The sequence below is a fragment of the Gadus chalcogrammus genome, chromosome 17 (genome assembly GCF_026213295.1).
Source record: "Gadus chalcogrammus isolate NIFS_2021 chromosome 17, NIFS_Gcha_1.0, whole genome shotgun sequence".
NCBI lineage: Eukaryota > Metazoa > Chordata > Actinopteri > Gadiformes > Gadidae > Gadus > Gadus chalcogrammus.
The window spans coordinates 1,100,684-1,120,683 of record NC_079428.1 but is presented as its reverse complement, the minus strand read 5'-3'; the positions used below and the strand labels follow the sequence as shown (position 1 = coordinate 1,120,683).

The 20,000-nt window shown below is 47.3% G+C and overlaps 2 protein-coding genes across 6 annotated transcripts in view; both read left to right on the top strand.

Moving 5' to 3' along the window:
- LOC130369756 (protein phosphatase 3 catalytic subunit alpha) overlaps positions 1–17,239 on the top strand; it is a 71,052-nt gene extending 53,813 nt beyond the window's left edge. The window contains exons 11-14 of the mRNA XM_056575291.1: positions 688–714; positions 3,307–3,391; positions 6,541–6,638; positions 14,171–17,239. Of these exons, the coding sequence (XP_056431266.1) occupies positions 688–714; positions 3,307–3,391; positions 6,541–6,638; positions 14,171–14,475 (515 nt within the window). The 3' untranslated portion in view covers positions 14,476–17,239. The remainder of the gene's footprint in view (positions 1–687; positions 715–3,306; positions 3,392–6,540; positions 6,639–14,170) is intronic.
- Positions 17,240–18,704: 1,465 nt separating this feature from the next.
- The window catches only part of LOC130369764 (uncharacterized), a 16,390-nt gene continuing 15,094 nt past the window's right edge, over positions 18,705–20,000 (top strand). For 3 of the 5 annotated variants that reach the window (XM_056575304.1, XM_056575305.1, XM_056575300.1), the window contains exon 1: positions 18,707–18,909. In XM_056575304.1, coding sequence (XP_056431279.1) covers positions 18,846–18,909 — 64 coding nt within the window. In that variant the 5' untranslated portion in view covers positions 18,707–18,845. Of the gene's footprint in view, positions 18,910–20,000 lie in introns of all 5 variants that reach the window. The other 2 variants (XM_056575302.1, XM_056575303.1) reach the window with 2 other exon arrangements.

The following is a 20,000-nucleotide window of genomic DNA, read 5'->3' as shown; positions in this document are numbered from 1 at the left end:
GACAGGAAGGATTTGGTGAGCTCATTTCCTGTTTTGGTAGGGTTGGATTGAGGGAGGGTGAGGGGGGAGGGAGGGCGTTGCCTTCGCAGTAAAATGAATGCTAACAAACGGCCACAAAGTCATTGGAGTCCACGACCTGTCGTTGGGTCTCCTTCCCTGCAGAACACCTGTACTCTCCCAGGTTCTACTTCTCTGTTCTCTTTCTATTCTCTGCCATTCCATCTATGAGTATGATCTGTTTTTTCTGAAACCCCATCAACTTAATATTGTTTGCCATTTCATCGTCTCATAATCCCTTCAGTATTCTGTGTTCATATTTGACTGTTTTAAACCATCTCTCTCGCCAACTTTCTAGAACGCCCCTGCTTTGATGTTGTGTTTCCATGGTTTCTCCTCATCTAAAGTCATCTCTTCTCGTCTGTTTTTCCGAGTTTTAGTTCAGCCACTCACTTCCTTCTTTCCATCCATCTCTTCTGAGCTTCTCACGCCCTTTTCTTTGTATTTTAGTATCATCACCTCTTCCTCCAACCTTTCCAAAAGCCGTCCCTTCATCACCATCGTCACTCTGCAGCCATCCACTGACCTCTTCCTCCCTCTGTCTCTCTCTCTGTCTGTCTCTCTCTCTTTCTCTGTGTTTTCCTGTTCCTTTGTCCTCCTCTTCTCTTCTGGGGGTTGTGTCTTGAGAAGGACAGCTAATATATGCCCCAAAGAAAGGTACAGACTGCAGCTGTGCAGACATCCGGCCTGTTGGTGGTTTTGTTCCTCCAGTTTCCTTGCAAGCCTAACATAAAACCCCCTCTAACATGTGGACTGATGACTTTTACATCTACATTTACATTTACATTTACAATCAGGACTTCTAGAAGACACTTTGATCCAAAGCGACTTACAATGAGAAAATTTCTCAGAAGAAAGAAACAACAATATATGACTGTGGGCACAGTAAGGATGTTCATAGAACCAAGTGCCAAGCACTAACAATCACTAGGTTAACCCATTCCCCGTGTACAACAAAGATAGCCAGGATACGATGTGTCAGGACGTACAACATACAACAAGTGCGTAAGAGGGTTGGGGGGGGGGGGGGGGGTAAGGGGGGGAGACCTGACGTAGAGATAACGTCAATGACGTAGAGATAAACAATCCGACCCTAAACAGAGTGGACAATGCCTCTAGTTATGGCCGACGTACTTTCAACTTGATTCTCCTGATTCTCATTCAGCCAGTCAAACGGTTTTCCTCCACGGGGCATTGAACGCGTCGTGGTAAGACAAACAAACGGCTCAAACACCTCGTACAGATGAGCTGGCCGAAGCGAGACCTTCCACCGGGCGTCGCTGCAAGCGGCCGACAGGCTGTCAGATGCCATGACGCAGTCGTTGCTAACCATTTTTGCGACGCAGCGGGTGAACTGGCGTTGAACCTGGCGTTCGGCGGGACAGCGCGGTAATCTTCGGTAACTGCTGTGAATCCGGTGATAGCAGCGAGGGGAGAGCAGTACAAAGCAATCCCCCCCCCCCATCCCATGATGCTCTTTGACCCTTTTATCTTCTGCCTTTGTTTAAAATGTAATCTTTTATTCTTAATTATTTCCCCTTTATATATTTATTCCCCATCCCGGCTGGTTTGTTGGTATTTTGTGATAATTCTGTTTTTGGTACAGAATACATTTTTGAACTCTTAGTGATGTCGTTCTGCACATAAACACACACACACACTCTCCCTCTGTAACAAACACACCCACTAATTCTATAAAAAACACACACACCCTCTCTAACACACACACAAACACTCTCTAACACACACACAAACCCTCTCTAACACACACACAAACACTCGCTAACACACACACAAACACTCTCTAACACACACACAAACACTCTCTAACACACACACAAACACTCTCTAACACACACACAAACACTCTCTAACACACACACAAACACTCTCTAACACACACACAAACACTCTCTAACACACACACAAACACTCTCTAACACACACACAAACACTCTCTAACACACACACAAACACTCTCTAACACACACACAAACACTCTCTAACACACACACAAACACTCTCTAACACACACACAAACACTCTCTAACACACACACAAACACTCTCTAACACACACACAAACACTCTCTAACACACACACAAACACTCTCTAACACACACACAAACACTCTCTAACACACACACAAACACTCTCTAACACACACACAAACACTCTCTAACACACACACAAACACTCTCTAACACACACACAAACACTCTCTAACACACACACAAACACTCTCTAACACACACACAAACACTCTCTAACACACACACAAACACTCTCTAACACACACACAAACACTCTCTAACACACACACAAACACTCTCTAACACGGACAGACAGACAGATAGAAAGACTCAAAGAAATACACACACATAAACACACACTTCTCTAACACACAGACAGACAGACAGACAGACAGACAGACAGACAGACAGACAGACAGACAGACAGACAGACAGACAGACAGACAGACAGACAGACAGACAGACTCTAAGAAATGCACACACACACACAAACACACACTTCTCTAACACACACACACACACATGCGGCCGGGGAAGCTGTTTACTACTCCATTAAACCGGGACCATTTTGGAAACCGATTTCAGGAAAGCAACTTTGAGGTGATCCCCTCTTGTGTGCTAATCACCGCCCATAAGCCGAGCTCCTCAGGGGAGACGGTGCGGTCGTGACCGCTCAGGAACAGCGGAGCGTTTCGGAAATAGAAACTCATTCAGTGGGAGGCAGCGACGGCATGATGCACAGGATGATTGCGATGATTGTTGTGAACCTTGCCGTGATGCCCGTTGGATTCTACGCATTTTGTTCAAGCTAAAATAACCGCATTGTGCTTGTGTTATTTTTGTTGTTGGAGGACGAATGTACTTCTAGATTCTAACTCAGCCCTCTTTAGGCTTTCTAAGAAGTATTTTCGAAGAAATGTTTATAACTGAGGTTGCATTCACCAAGACGTACACAAACACACGCCAAGACACACTAGTACTACACGCACACACACACACACACAAAAACACACTCACACACACAAACAAACATATGCACATACACACACTTGCACTTCACATACACACTCACAGGTACTTCACATACACTACACACATTATGTAACTCGTTTATAGGTTAAACATGGGCTCCATGTGCACGTTGGGACATGTGTTTCCTCGTGTGTGTGTGTGCGTGTGTGTGTGTGATCATGTGCCCCCCCTCCCCTCTCTGCAGTTGCCACAGCCTCCGCCCGTAAGGAGGTCATCCGCAACAAGATCCGCGCCATCGGGAAGATGGCGCGCGTGTTCTCTGTGCTCAGGTAACAGCGCCCTCTGACCCCTCTGACCCCTCTGAACCCCCTGACCCCTCTGACCCTCTGACCCCTCTGCTGGTCCTGGGGGTCTGGTCCCGGGCCGGGGTCCGGCCAGCAGAACCCCGGCCCTGGACCGGGCGGTCTTCAAAGGGTGGATGTTGAATCTACAGCTTCTCTGTTTTCTTGGTGCTTTTCCTGTTTGTTCTCATTATCGTGTGTGTGTGTGTGTGTGTGTGAATGTGTGTGTGTCTGTGCGTGTGTGTGTGCGCGTGCGCGGTTGTGTGTGCGCGTGCGGGGTTGTGTGTGTGTGCACGCGCGTGTGTGTTTGTGTGTGTGTGTGTGCGTGCGTGTGGGTCTGTGTGTGTGTGTCTGTGTGTGTGTGTGTCTGTCTGTGCGTGTGTGTGTGCGAGCGGTTGTGTGTGTGTGTGTTCGCGCGCGTGTGTGTGTGTGTGCGCGCGCGTGTGTGTGTGTGTGTCTGTGCGTGTGTGTGTGTGCTTCTGTGTGTGTGTGTGTGTGTGTGTGTGTGTGTGTGTGTGCGTGGGCACCAGGGATGGAAATTGAATTGTGTCACTTCACCCACCACTGTGTCGGGTAATACTTTCCAGTCAGGTCCGATCAAATTTGCATATTTAATACATTCGTCATACGGCGCTGCACAGTTCCACAACCATTACTGTCAACATCCGGCCCCCTTCTTCTTCTACGCCTCTCTTGCTGAACTGCGACTGTCAACATCCGGGATAATATACCGGTAACTTAAGGTTAAGAAATTAACCAAGGTTTTCTGATATGTGAGTGAGGTATCTCACTATGGGACACGCCCCTCGTGCCCCCCTGGCCAACAGACGTGACGTCTGCCTGCAGAGGAGGGGCTCCCTCCTACTACATAAGTCCCATCGTCACGTCATCTCTTCAGTCTATAGGCAAAACACCTCTTCCTCGCTCCGGTCAAGGAGGGTGGTCTGGTGAGATACCTCACTCATGTATCAGAAAACCTTGGTTAATTTCTTAACCTTAAGTTTTCTTTCAATATTCGCTCGGTATCTCACTATTGGATATAGTAACTCCCGTATTGCCAAAGATGGATGCGGACATGCCGCGAGTCGAATGTGCGCGCAGGCCGATAGGGGGTTCCAAACCCACGCTACTATAAGCCATGGTGTGTTTGTGTGGCCCCCACGATCCAGTGTGATAAACGCTGCTTCGAGAGAGGCTTCCCCAGGTGTGACGTAGCACATGATACAAACAGCTGCTCCGATTTCCTGAATCCAGCCGTCCTCTCAACATAGACGCGTAAAGCCCGCCCCGGGCTGAGCGCATTCAGCCGCTCCTGCTCCTGGGAGGAGAAAGAAGGAGAATGGAAAGCCAACAGCTCAATAGGGCGGTATGACAACGCAGAGTCGAATACCTTGGGAACAAACGCAGGATTCGGCTTTGATAGAACCTTTGAGTTCCCCCGCAAAAACTGCATACACGTCGGGCTAACCGACAGTGCATGGATGTCACTCGTGCGTTTAGCCGAGGCCAACGCGAGCAACAAAGCCGTCTTAAACGAGAGCGTCTTAAGCTCTACCTGTTGTAAGGGCTCAAACGCTGTGCGTGACCGTGCATCAAGCACCGTAGATAAATCCCACGGAGCAGCCAAGCTCCGCGACACCGGCCAAAGACGACGTGTGCCTCTCATAAACCGGCAAACGATAGGGTGCTGACCTGCCGATTTGTCCCCAAAACCTATGTGACAAGCCGATATAGCGGCCAAGTACACTTCGACAGTGGAGAAAGCCCGGCCTTTATCCAGCAAGTCCTGTAGAAATGTCAGAGTAACAGGCACGGGACTCTGGAAAGCTATTTCCCCAGCTTTCGCTCACCAGTCCTCGAACGCACGCCATTTCCCGTCATGTGCGTAACGCGTGGAGGAAGCCCTGGCGACCTGGATGGTCGTAATGACATTCCGTTGGAGTCCAGCCGTCGTGAGGTTCATCCTATCACGGGCCAGGCCCACAGAGCCATGCGCTCCGGATGAGGATGGAAGATTTCTCCGTGCGCTTGCGTCATGAGGTCCCTGCGCAAAGGCAGAGGCCAAGCCTGGCCGCACAGCAACTGGACTATTTCCGCCAACCAATATTTGCCCGGCCAACGGGGGGCTATAAGGATCAGCGCATGACCCTTCTCTCGCACCCTGGCGAGAGTAGGAATGATCAGTTCTAATGGGGGGAAAGCGTACAGGAGGACGCGCGGCCACTCGTATGCCAAAGCATCCAGCCCCATTGGGGCGCTCCGACGGGTTAGGGAATAGAACAGAGGGCACTGAGTGTTCTCCTCTGATGCAAAGAGATCGACCTCTGCTCGACCGCATCTCTCCCATATCTGGTTCACGACCACGACGTGGAGTTTCCAGTCCTTGTAGCGAGGGTCGCCCCCGGACATTAAATCTGCTCCCCAGTTCCGCGCGCCCGGCACGTGTGATGCTCTCGCCGAAGTCATGGCGGACTTCTGCGTGGGGTGGAGGTGCGACGCCAGCAGTGGTTCAACCAGAGGACTGAATGCCACATAAATATATAATTATGTTTTTGCACGTTTGCAACGTTTAAAAGTTCAGGGTATAAAGTTCAAGTATATGCCTCTACTTGTATTGCTTAAGCCAATAGCCTTTTGAGGCAGTGTTTTTTCTGAATATTAGTGTTAAGGGCCGATAATGCTTACTATCATCTGTTAGTTACCATGTCTGTATGCAGTAAATATATTAAAAAAAATTGACTTATGATGGTGTAGCCATGCATGTTGTTTTATTGTTAATATGTCAATTTGTTTTTTATTGAAAATACTTTGTACAGATGAATTATCCCCAAACTTGTCATCGTCACACCTTTGAAATAAACATGACTTAACATGGCAGATACCTGTGTATTGTTTATCATATGCGGTAAGAGTGTAACGTTTTCAACTCAGTTCCTTGGTAGAACCCACTTACAGTAAAAATCACTTCTGATGGAAAAAAAGATGCGTATGAAAAACACTTTTCTTATCTATTGTTACTATTATATTGTTTAAAATGTATGCATATATTAAAAAAATATATAGGTAGATTTTTAAATCTACCTGCCACAGTGGCTGGTGGGCAAAAAAGTACATTTCCATCCCTGTTGTGCACACAGGGAGGAGAGCGAGAGCGTGCTGACCCTGAAGGGGCTGACCCCCACGGGCATGCTGCCCAGTGGGGTGCTCTCCGGGGGCAAGGAGAAGCTGCAGAACGGTAAGACCCCCGCCTGACCTCTGACCCCACCTGACCCCCCCCGTGACACACACACACACACACACACACACACACACACACACACACACACACACACACACACACACACACACACACACACACACACGGCGGTCTTTGGTCTCCTGGTCTTCTGTCGTTTATCTCATTTAGTATTTATTAGTTTATAATATACACGGTTTTAGAAATCATTATCTGGTAATAGCTGAAGTATAAATGTCATTTTTTCGGCTAATTACATCAATAATGCTGGTCTATGTATTTAATATTCATAAACAGACGCACACAGTTTTCCCACCAAAGTCCTAATTCTTTTTATCATTTCGACTCTTAGCTTAGTAGAACTCAACTGCACTGAATATGTCTCTCTCTCTCTCTCTCTCTCTCTCTCTCTCTCTCTCTGTCGCTCTGTCTCTCTCTCTCTGTCTCTGTCTCTCTCTCTGTCTCTCTCTGTTTCTCTGTCTCTCTTTCACTGTGGCTCTCTCGCTCTCTCTCTCTCTCGCTCTCTCTCTCGCTCTCTCTCTCGCTCTCTCTCTCTATTTAAACTTCCCTCATTTATCTCAAATGTTCTCTGTATCTTTTGCTTTTCCTTTCTCCTCTCTCCCTAGAAACCGCAGGTATATTCGGTTGTGCAAGTATTGATGTCCAGAGTGGTCACTCTTTATTACTTAATTTATTTATTTTAATTGTGTTTAATTTGTAGTTATTTCCATGTATTACCTGCGTTTGGTTTTTCATGACCCAGACAGAGAATCCACCCCCATGTTGATCCCCAAACCCTCCACTTGGCTGAAGCTTTATAGAAACATCTCTGCTTCGCTTGTAGAAGACGTTAAGATTCTTTACGCTAAACTCAAACTCAGGCAGGAATCTGAGTGGGCGGGGTCTTCAGAATACATTCATATTTATTATCTTATATTTGAATTGGATAATGTAATATTCAAAGATAGGATTTTCCTCTCCTAGTCTGTTCACTCTGTTACTCCCTGTCAGTTAACACCAGAAGGGAGGAGGCGGGGGGGGGGGGGGGGGGGGGGGCTGGGGGGTTTGAATGAAAGGATGAATTGGAATGAACATAGGCACAGTGAGTGACAGGTCTCATCCAACAACCCACCGAGCAGGGAGCAATCTGTTTCCTGGTCAGATAGCAAATGAAAAAACAAGGATATTTTATTGATTCCGAAGGATATTAACGTTCTTGGGTAAATGTCATAACTGAACATGACTCACATGATTTCCTCTTGTATGTAAAAAAGGTCATGTAAAGTCATGTCCTGAAGAGGTTTTCTAAATGAATGAAATACTTTTCTAACCTACAGCCGCTAAGTGTGGTATGTTCAGACTCAGTCAGCAAAGTTGAGGCCAACTCCCAAAAGTACAGACTCGTGCAGTTTACCCATAGACATTTTTCTTTATGAAAAAAAACTTTATGGGCTGTATTAAAATTGACGATGGCTTGGAGCAGATAGCCAAGAAAGAGAGATTCAATACCAGGTTTATAGATGGCTTTTTATGAAAGCAATTTAAGAAGTCTCAGCTGCCTCTGAGAGCCAGACATAACCAATCAAACTGGAGGCAGGGTGACGTTGAGCGATCCCGTTGCAACACGGTCAGAAACACACGTCCCGCCGTCCACATCCAACGCCATGCTGTGTGTGAGGGAGGCGACGATGTGCTTTGAGCGTAATGTTGGAAAGCCTCCATCCCTAGTCGTGTCCCCCCCCCCCCCCCCTCCCCCCTTCCTCCAGCTTCCTGTGTGTCTGATACTACTGTGACCCGCTGCCCTCATCCCTAGTCCTCCCGTAGAGCCGCGTACCTTGATCCTGCTGTCCCCCTCCCCATGTACCATCTTATCACCACTGACATGTTGGTATATTCTGACTAACCTATGCTTAACCCTCTGTGGTCAATACTCAATACACCGCGGGGCACGGTAAGTGGTGACGTAGCGCTGTGTTGTGTAGGTTGTTGTGTTGGACTCATATGAACACATGCTGCTCCATGCGTACTGGTGTTAGCCTGTAACCCTGCGTGGCCTACCCATGATGCACTAGTGTAGACCTCCACCGCACCATCCCTCTAGTGCATCGGGCGGCGTCACACACCATGTCCGACCTTTACCTGATGAAGTTAAAGGGATACTTCACCGGTGGAGATATGAAGGTCATGTGAAGGAAATAATTCCATGTATTATAAATGTGAAAAAGAAATTGAAATCGGTTCATCCAAGCCTGACAAAAGGCAGAAAGTGTCTCTGTGGCTCAAAAGTAAGAAATCCTCCAACTACCACCGTGTGGTAGCGCAAGCAAACTTTGTGTAAACATATCCCCGTGATATGTTGAATAGTTTAGACTTCTGCCCTTGTTTTTTCCAACGCATCATTTATATATTACTGTACAGCATAAAAAACATTTGCTAATTACAGTAGCTCAGCATATCAAGTATTTGTACTCAACCTTTTCTTCCCAGTTGAAATAAGTGTTTATCTTATACAGTAGGCCTACTTTAGTATAACAGCACTTTGGTTGGTCAACAAATCACTATTTCCAAAAATAAAACGTGTAGGGTGCGTTTGCTAGTCAAAAATAGTCACAGCTCTTCTTGAGCATCTACTATCTCCTAGCAGCCACGGTACTGTCCATCTTGTGCTGGTTAATTAGCTCTGATGGCCTGGACATAACAGGAAGCCGATACTGTCTAAGAAAGAAAGAGAACAACATTAGCAAAGCAAGATAAATTATGCCTTGAGTAGCCTATACAGCATTACACAGACTTCAAGCTAACGTAACGTAGCCTATGCTCTGCCAATAAGATCGGCTACTTTCAGATAACTACATTGTCACCTTCCCCGGGACTCAAAAATATTGTAGTGCGACATAATTCACACATTTATACCAACAGGCCACATATTTGACAGTTTTTCGGCAATTAGAGACGCTTCTTTCTCACACTAGGAAAGGATCCTGAGCCTAGAGAGGCGTCCGTGTCCTTGGCAATTAGAGAGGCCTCTTTCTCATCTTTCTCATCTTCTTTTCTCCTGAGCCTAGGGAGGCTTCTTAGAGATACGAGCGGCCCAGGTATTTGAAAAACCCAGACGCTCAAGGCCACAAAAACAAGGTGCAATACCAACACATAGCCGCAAGGGATCAGCACAGAGTACACACTCTGCTTAGCCAATCAGAGCACATAACTGAGTTCACGCCTGCCCAGTATTAAAGTCACAACACATAGCCCAGGGGGCCAGCACGCTCCAGGCAGGACATCCACGGATGCCCAGCTAAGTGTATCTCCACGCGTGCCTATACAATTCCCCTCCTTTTGGTAGAGACTAGACCAAACCTTTACCAAATAAAGTGAGTTACAAGCGATCCTGACTCGGCAAACTTTTTCCAACACAACACGGCAGTAGCACATGTGTTAGTAAAAGAACAAACACTTACTCTATGCTCAGACGTCTGTTTCGCCCGGAGGGCTTTGACTGGCGTTTCCAGTTCACTTTCTTAGTCCGCCAATATGCATCCAATACCCATCTGTTCAGATGAGGCGTAAAGCCTGGGTGAGAGGTTACACAATGGCCCCGTCCTCGCCAGATTCAGCCAAATTCTCTGCAGCACAGGGGCAAACCGGCCTCGTCCACAAATTTGCGGAACCGGTGGTTTGTAGTCCTCGGCCCTTCTAGCAGGCAAGCAAAGTTCTCCCGAGATGACGTCAAACGCATCATTTGACGCCATCTCTGGAGAAAATTAGATCTGGGAAGCTGGGCCAAGGGAAAACTGGGTTAGACTGAGGGAAAAAATATATATTTTTTATATTACAATAGCGATTTTATAATGATAGAACGCCGGTTCTGAATGGGTGAAGTATCCCTTTAAGGATCCTCAGGGAATCCACATGCGGGGTTTCCCTGGTTTGCGTTCAGGCTTTTCGGATCCTCCGCTCTCTTTACGTTGCGATTTAAGTTAGTTCAATTCTTTGTACCTGTAAAAGCTAAAAGGCACTCCAGTGCCTCACTTCTTTTATTGAGGCGTTCCCCCCCACCCCCCTGCCCCTAAACACCACGGCCCCCTGCTGTGTCTTTGGCTGACGGAGGCTGAGATCCCAATCCCCCCCCCCCCCCCCCCCCTACATCCTCCATCGTCGCTTCACATTTCATATTTACTTTGTTCCTTCTAACGGAGGAAAAGATCTTGTGTTGTTGTTGACATTCCCCCTCACGCCTCACCGGTCATCAACGTGTTTTTGGGATCAAATACTATTTCAAATCTTTTTGGGTCGGTTCCTGTGCTCACTTTTCTTCCGTTGGTTTGTCAACCCCCCCCTGTTCTCCTCCAGCTACTATAGAGGCTATAGAGGCGGACGAAGGTAATGAGGCTGGCCGCCCACTCTGTTGCTCCCATGGCGATAGACTGGGCTTTCTCCATCGGGAAGGGGGGGGGTCTTCTTGTTCCTCATCTTGTTATTTTCCTTCTTCCTCTTCTTCTTCTTCTTCTTCCTCTTCCTCTTCATCCATCTCGCTGATGCTTGGATCGTGTGTTGGGTGTTTGAGGCTAACAAACTGTCGCATAGAATATATAAAGCAACTAAAACGATGATGAGAAGTCAGTAAGTACTTCGGTCTCACTGGTCTCAGGTTTGAAAGGGGAACCGGTTTCATAGCACAGATCGCAGGACACACACGTGCAGACACACACATGCACACAAAAACGCACACACACATGTAACGCATAGATTCGGGATCTGTTTATACCATATGTGAATTCCATATCTGTTCCTGAGGGTCAACATATAAGTCTTAAATATAATTTTTGTATGTTTTATGAAAGTATTCATATATTTATTTTCTGAGTTTACTTTTGACAGTTTTCTTTGTCAATTTTGTTAGGAACATTCATTGGTCGATTAATTGAATAATTTGATTAGTTAGTTAAGTTTATTTCGATTCATTTTGAATACACGACAAAGTAAATTACAAGCCTTACATGCTCGATCATTTCAACCAATCCCACCAACACTAATTCTTGCTATGAAAGCAGATTCTACTTCCCCTTTGAAACATTTTGAGCAGCTGTGTTTTGTTGATGCCATTCAATTACCACAATCTCTGGTATGTAGCACCATTCATAAAAAGCTACATTATATTTATTTTCAGATTTTCAGGCAATGTTGATTGGATTTTATTCTTTCCCAATAATGTAATTAAAAAATCAAATGAATGGCACAATAACCAGCACAACTGTCAGCCAAATTCATTGTTTGCCAGCTGCTATTCTCGTTGGATTAGTACCAATAGTATTTCCTTGGTTGCATCCACACAGGACAGCCCGCCATAGTGTCAGACTCTAGATGCTTATTTCCCCTGCTGTGTGATGTTCTTCTCTGTGAGCTGCTAATGACCTGTGTCTGAGCTGTGCTATGCAGCAAAATAACTACAATACCCATCAGCCCCTTATTCGCACTTCCCAAATTGTAAGGGAAAACGAATGGCGTCCACAGAATTCAATGGAGAAAGGCAGTTTCTCCTTTGAAACGTTGTCAACTGTAATCATGAGCCTCCGAGAGGAGACCGTTTTTCAGTTAAAATATAATTACGGTTCCTTTTTAATTGTCTCCTATTGAATTTAATACAACTCTGAGTGCTTGAATGGATTCAAATGTTTATTCACAACAATTTCCTTCCATTCTACTCAATCAGTTTGGTTTTATTCATTTCAGTGGCGTTCGTGGATATCGACTTTGTCCAGATTATTTTAATGGTTTAGCCCATGCAGTTAATTTCATTTTATTGATTTTAATTTACTTATTCAATATTATTTTTGTTTCACACTTCCACGACAGACCCCAGTTATTGCTGCATGCTAACAGCAGGCTAACAAGTGGTTAGCCTCCCAGCGACTTCCCTGTAGTGTTTCTGTGTCTGAACTTGGTCGGATATTGAATGTCTCATCTGGGCTCCACTCTCTCTACACTTATATTTTCCTTCTTTCCTTCGACCTTCATTCTTTGTGCGTTGTTTATAACGTTGTGTAGTAGTTCCAGCGTGTTGTGGTGGGGGTGAACTGGGTCCTTAGGTCTTGAGGTTTTCCTTTCTTGTTGCCTTTTAAAGAGCGGGAAGTCTTTAACGGCGGCCATTTTTTTGACAGTTTTTCTGCTTGAATGAGAAAATATCTAAAACTAGGTCCTGCTCCTCACGAATGAAACACTTGTATTCTATTTTGGCCCTACGTTACGTAAATCTTTGCAAGGTGAACCGGTAATTTAAACAATGCAATGCAAGGCACAAGGAAAACCTTTTGAACCTAATGCCAGGAGACCCCTGTGTAGTATGTAGTATGTAGTTTGTAGTATGTACAAGTATTCTGTGAGTAGAATTGTAGATCAATGGTATAATATTGTGTACCTACCAAATTGTGTTTGAATGTCGATATTTCCTCGTGGACGTTTACAAATGAACATGTCTTATATTTCATTGAGCACATTGGGTTGTTTATGGCATATCGATTTGTTTAATGTCATAAGGACATTAAACGATTTCTTTAATGTCATAAGGACATTAAACAAATGTCCTTAGGCTTTGATATAAATGTACAGATTATATTCAGTGTGTTACAGAAATAGAAAAAAATGAAGTTTTACGTTCTACCTGTTGCTATAGATGAGAATGCTTATTATCTAAAGGAAATGATCATGCTAATATGTAATTAGTCTCTTTAAGTGCCCGTTATTGAATGTACGGGCAGGTCTGACATGGAAAGACAATACAAGGAGAGAACAACATTTCTTCCCACCTCATTTTCTTCTGATTAAATGGTGTTTTGATTGGGTTGAATGATTCTCAGGTATTGGTTTGACTTCCTTCCCTGCTATCGATGCAAAGTCCTGAGAACCATGAGACTCAATCCAAACCGCCTTGTATCAAAACAAAGTTAGATGAACGAAAGTTGTCTACTGCTGCTCTAGAGCCGAGGCTGGAATGCTGGGAGAACGAGTTCAGGCATAGCGACCACACAGTGGCTATGGGAGCCCATAATAATAGCCGAACCTTAGGGACAGAGAGTTGTTGTTAACATCAGGAGAGCCGCGAGATCTAGGTGGGGGACACTCACCTCAATCTGTGTTTTTGGTGTTAGAGTTGTAGAGTTGCGTGTCATCAGCATATACACGTATTCACAAAGCAAGTAAAGGGACACGGCAACGGTGGGAAGCCAGGGCTCTACTGTGAGTGGTGACTATGCAGCTATGTGTGGTTGGGCACAATAATTAGTGTGAACCGCAGAACGGTCACCATTTTAATGGGCAACAGTAGCAGGAGTGCAAGTGGAGTGTCAGTTGAAGAGGTTACAAGCGACCATGTCCTTAAAACAAAAAAGGAGGGCAGCTCAGCGGCCAGTGCTTCTCAGGAACAACAACAGGCTAAAGACAAAAACAACCCTTACTTGCGCTGCACTAATCTGAGGGCCCATCTCACCGTCTCCCATCTGCCCTCTGTCTCCCCCCTCTCCCTCTCACCCAAACAGCCATCAAGGGCTTCTCCCCGCAGCACAAGATCACGAGCTTCGAGGAGGCCAAGGGGCTGGACCGCATCAACGAGCGCATGCCGCCGCGCCGCGACACGCTGCCGTCGGACGCAAGCCTCAACGAGCTCAACAAGGCGCTGTCCTCGGAGACCAACGGCACGGACGACACGGGAGACTCCAGCGGAGGTGGCGGGGGAGACGGGGGCGGAGGCGAGGGCGGTGGTGGTGGTGGTGGTGGTGATGGTGGTGGTGGGGGCGACGTCGTCGATGGCGCCGAAGGCGAGGGAGTTGCAAACATCCAGTGAAGCGGGAGGAGGGAGGGGTCCCCCGAGCACGCCACGACCCAATCCCCCCCCCCCATCCCCCACCCGCCCCCCCACAGGCCCATCCCCGCATTGAAGCCCCTTTTATCTGACCCCCCACCCCACCCCGCAGGGCAGAGACAGGCAGAGTGGGGGTGAGGGGTGTGGAGACGGTGGGGACAGGGGGGGGGGTTAAAGTTTGTCTGTGGGAAGGGGGGGGGGAGCTTGTTGCACATGTTGTGCTCACATCTCACTTTGCTCGTTTTTCGTTTTTTTTGTTTCGTTTTTTTACATGCCTTTTTGAAACATTAGTTCCTTGTCAATTCTAAGTTATTGCTGGTTCACGGCTCAGTGCAGTCAGGAGCCCTAGCTCAGTGCATCCAAGGGGCCGAGCTCAGTGCAGTCCGGGGCCCCGAGCTCAGCGCTGTCAGGGGCCCGAGCAAAGCGCTACATGTCTTTATTAGCTCAGTGCTAACTTAAGACAGTGTGTCAGAGGGGGAGAGGAGCCTATGGGGGGGATTAGATCTGTTTGTGTTTGTGTTTGTGATTCTTTTCTCCGAGAGACCCTTTCTCATTTACACCGAAATACTTGGAAAACATGTTTAACTTCTTACTAACTATCGTACGTTTACAAAAATACAGCACTAAGAAAGGACAGACGTGAGATGTTTTTAAACATATAAGGGTGTACAAACTAAATAAGGACTATTTATTGATGATTTCCTTTTTGCTACTCGTATAAAATAGCTCTGAGATGAATTAGGCAGTCTTAAAAAGAAGAATGTTGCAACATTGTTGAAATGCCAAATACTAGATTGTCTATGGTTTTGTACAGATTATGCTTACCTCAGGTTCTTTGGTGTGTGCTATGACCTGAATTGTCTGTATAATGGCTAATTAACTTGGTAATGAATACCTATTTTCTTGAGTTTCATAACTGGAATTTACATTTTACCTATCATTTGCAAATATTTGTATTATTTGTCTTTATTTGAGAGAGGTGGGGGGGGTAGATTTATCGTGGCTTGCTGGAATTATGGATTGTTTATTTTATCTTTATAAGTATTGCGAACAAAGTAAAAAAAAAAAAAAAAAAACAGAGAACCTATATTATGTATAAAAAAAAATACAATACAGTGTCTGCCTATGCATGTTTTTTAAAATCGGATAACGAAGTGGGATGTCTGGTTTCCATGGCTGCTGAGGCCTATTTTCAAATATACCGCGCTTTAGTGAACATGTACTGGAATCCTATACCTGCATCCTCTCAATACACACAGTGATGCCCTACGCCTTCAACTGGTTTTGTATTGAAGCATTTAACTACGAAATGGATGAGAACGATTTCTAATCTCTTGCGCGCTTGTTAGTGCACACACAGTCCAATTAAGCATGTTTGACGGTTCTTGTGAGGTGTGTGTGTGTGTCTGTGTGTGCGTGTGCGTGTGGTGACATACATGTGGAATTCAAAAATGCATGATAGCAGTTAGTCATGTAATGGGTTAATCCGTTTTTGTTCCGTTTTTGTAAATGTGCCACAGAAAGTGAAAAATTATTATTATTATTTCAAACTCTGCTTTGTATATGAGTTACAGGTTTGATACTGCTCAGTACTTTAAGACGAAACAAAAAAAATCTTCTAATCTTTTTTAAGGACTGCTTAAGTGCCCAAGTAATTCACTACACGACAGGACGCCTTGCTTTTGTAATTAAACCTTTAAAACTGTTGGCAGACGAGGCATGCACTTGCAACTATGAAAAGTATTTTATATAAATGTTCAATAAAATGTGCATGAATTTCAACTTGAACCCGTTTTTGTGTGTGAGAGTGCGTGAGTGTGTGCGTGCGTGCGTCTGTGTGTGTGTGTGTGTGTGACTATGCCAGAATGTTATGTCGTCCGTCCTCTGCCAATGAATATACAATCATCAAAAATAAAATCGAATACCTAAAAAACGTGATGGTTCATCATATTTGCATTGTGATTGAGTGCATTGAGATTCAAGGTCCACACTGGAGAGGGTCCAAGAAGCATCTCCCGAATCCAGGTAAATATTCAGTCTAAATGAACGTGTGCAGGAGGTGAAGAAGCCACGCCCACAGGGTCTGGTTGATCAGGAACATACCACATTATATTGTGTTACCCCCGTGTAGAAGCAGAAGCTATCAGAACTGGTGTTCGCACTAGGAATGGGTGGTCCAGTGAGGTAGGTAATGTTTGCTTTGATATCATGGGATCTAATGAGCTAACATGATCAATTAATTGTCATCCGTTGACAAATGTGGAATTAGGTTTAACCAACTAGTCGCAGAACAAAATACCAATGTGTGATTTGTTGCCAGGTCTCGCGATACAGCTATTACCCCGTGATCTGGTGAGTGGTTGACTTATAACAGGTTTCCCACCAGGTTCATTTGGCACGGACTGGAATACTCCGATGGGAAATGGTTTCGCCGGCCAATTCCATGATTAAGTGTACAAGAAGATAAGAGTTAACCCGATAAATGTCCACATAATTACATACATTATGTAATAATAATTACATTATTCCCTCGAAAGTGAAAGAAATTCTTTATTATTATTATTAGGTGCATTGTGGGTTTTCCGCTGTTTCTGTACTGATGCCAAAAAGCAACAACACGGGTATTAACGGTGGTATTAACACGCAGGGGAGTGCAAACAGACGCTGCAGATTGTTCAGTTCCTGCGGCTCCATGACCCTGTGGGTCTGACATTTTGTGGCCACGAGGGAAAAAACAAATCTGTGAAGGATTCAGAGTAGGCATCGCGCTCCGTCCGAACGAGTTCCTGTCAGAAGAGGGTCTGACAACCACCTCCCTCCACCACCCTAAACAACACCTCGACCACCACCCCCCCCACCTCTCTACACAACACCGCGACCACCACCCTACCACAGCACCGCGACCACCACCTCCCCCCACCTCCCTACACAACACCGCGACCACCTCCCTCCACCTCCCTACGCAACACCTCGACCACCACCCCCCACCTCCCTACACAACACCACCACCCTCCACCTCCCTACACAGCACCGCGACCACCACCCCCCACCTCCCTACACAACACCTCCACCACCACCCCCCACCTCCCTACACAACACCACCACCCCCCACCTCCCTACACAACACCTCCACCACCACCCCCCACCTCCCTACACAACACCGCGACCACCACCCCCCACCTCCCTACACAACACCTCGACCACCACCCCCCACCTCCCTACACAACACCACCACCCCCCACCTCCCTACACAGCACCTCGACCACCTCCCCCCACCTCCCTACACAACACCGCGACCACCTCCCCCCACCTCGACCACCACCCCCCACCTCCCTACACAGCACCGCGACCACCTCCCCCCACCTCCCTACACAACACCGCGACCACCTCCCCCACCTCCCTACACAGCACCTCGACCACCACCCCCCACCTCCCTACACAACACCTCCACCACCACCCCCCACCTCCCTACACAACACCTCGACCACCACCCCCCACCTCCCTACACAACACCGCGACCACCTCCCCCCACCTCCCTACACAGCTCCTCCACCACCACCCCCCACCTCCCTACACAGCACGTCGACCACCACCCCCCACCTCCCTACACAGCACGTCGACCACCACCCCCCACCTCCCTACACAACACCTCGACCACCTCCCCCCACCTCCCTACACAACACCGCGACCACCTCCCCCCACCTCCCTACACAGCACCTCCACCACCACCCCCCACCTCCCTACACAGCACGTCGACCACCACCCCCCACCTCCCTACACAACACCGCGACCACCTCCCCCCACCTCCCTACACAGCACGTCGACCACCACCCCCCACCTCCCTACACAACACCTCGACCACCTCCCCCCACCTCCCTACACAACACCGCGACCACCACCCCCCACCTCCCTACACAACACCGCGACCACCTCCCCCCACCTCCCTACACAACACCGCGACCACCACCCCCCACCTCCCTACACAGCACCGCGACCACCACCCCCCTCCACCTTCCTACACAACACCGCGACCACCTCCCCCCTGCCCAGTCTCTAAGTGCCGTCCTCTCCAAAATCCCACTAGCCCCTCCACCCCCAACACTCCCTAGACAGACCCTCCCTCGCTCCCCCATCAATAGTCCCCCCCCCCCCCACTCTGTTTCCTCCATTCCACCATTACCAGGGAGGAAGTGGCCCAGAGAAGAAAAAACTCGATGTGCCGCCCGCCCCTCCTCTCTCGCTCTCTTGTTCCTACTGGCTGCTGGTGAGGGGCCAGCGGTGACCCGGGAGGACAGAACACGACCGCAGGACCCCAGCGCCACCAGCCCACACCGACAGAGAGAGAGAGAACCATGAAGACCCCCGCCAACGTCGCCCTGCTCCTCCTCGTCGCTTCCTGCGGCGTCTTCATCCCAGGTATGTGGAGCCCATCGTCGGGTGGAGGCTGGGGCTGGTGGAGGTCGGGGTGGTGGAGGTTGGAAGTTGTGGTGTTTGAGGTGATGGAGCTGGAGGAGATTGTGGTGGTGGAGGTGAAGGTGGTGGGAGAGAACTGGCCCAGCAGAACCACTTAGCAGGTGGACTGTGTCCCTCTCTGGACCCAGAGGACAGGGAGGGACACACAGTCCGGTGGACTGTGTGGACAGGCTGACCCCTTATCACACACAGTCCACCGGGTGGACTGTGTGTGATAAGGGGTCAGCCTGTGATAAGCATGGTTGGGGTGGTGGTGGTGGAGCCTGGGTAGACTGTGTGTGTGAAGGGGTCAGCCTGTGATAAACCGTGGTTTGGAGCACGGAGATGACAGGATTGATCAGGACTCAGTTTAACGTCTACTGTTTGGTCCAGTGTACTCTCAGTGAGTCCTGAAGCAGAATAGATCGTGGACACTGAGATGTTACGCTTTACCAGATTTTTGGTCTTTTATTATTAGATTCCTGTTGTTTCACGGAATCGTTTTTTCTCACGTATATGGTTCATGCCATATTCCATCTCTTTTAATTTCATACAGGGATTTTTAATTCATGATACAATACGATTGTGTAGCAATAAGACGGTGGTGAATAGAGTAGATGGCGAAGAAGGTGAAACTCTGCAAAACATCTTGAGATCAGGGCAGTAACCATATGAAAGGAGTTCTTGTGAACTGCGACGTAATGACTGTTTTCCATGCTTTGTGTTAGTGATTCGCTATGTGGATTGATAAGGACTCTATCTCCTCCCATCAGCTTCCACACTTTGAACAGGACCTCAGGGCATCAATCAAAATGTTTACTCCCGTTTCTCTGAGATCAGATCAACTGTGTGTCTCTGTTTGTGTGCAAATATATCTGCGTCATAGTGTGTGTGTGTGTGTGGGTGTGGGTGTGGGTGTGTCTGGGTGTGTGTGCGTTTGTGTGCATATATGCGTCAGAATGAGTTTGTGTTTTTGTGTCTGTGCATACACATTTCTGAATGTCTGTATGGTTGTGAGTGAGTGTGTGTGTGTGTGTGTGTGTGTGTGTGTGTGT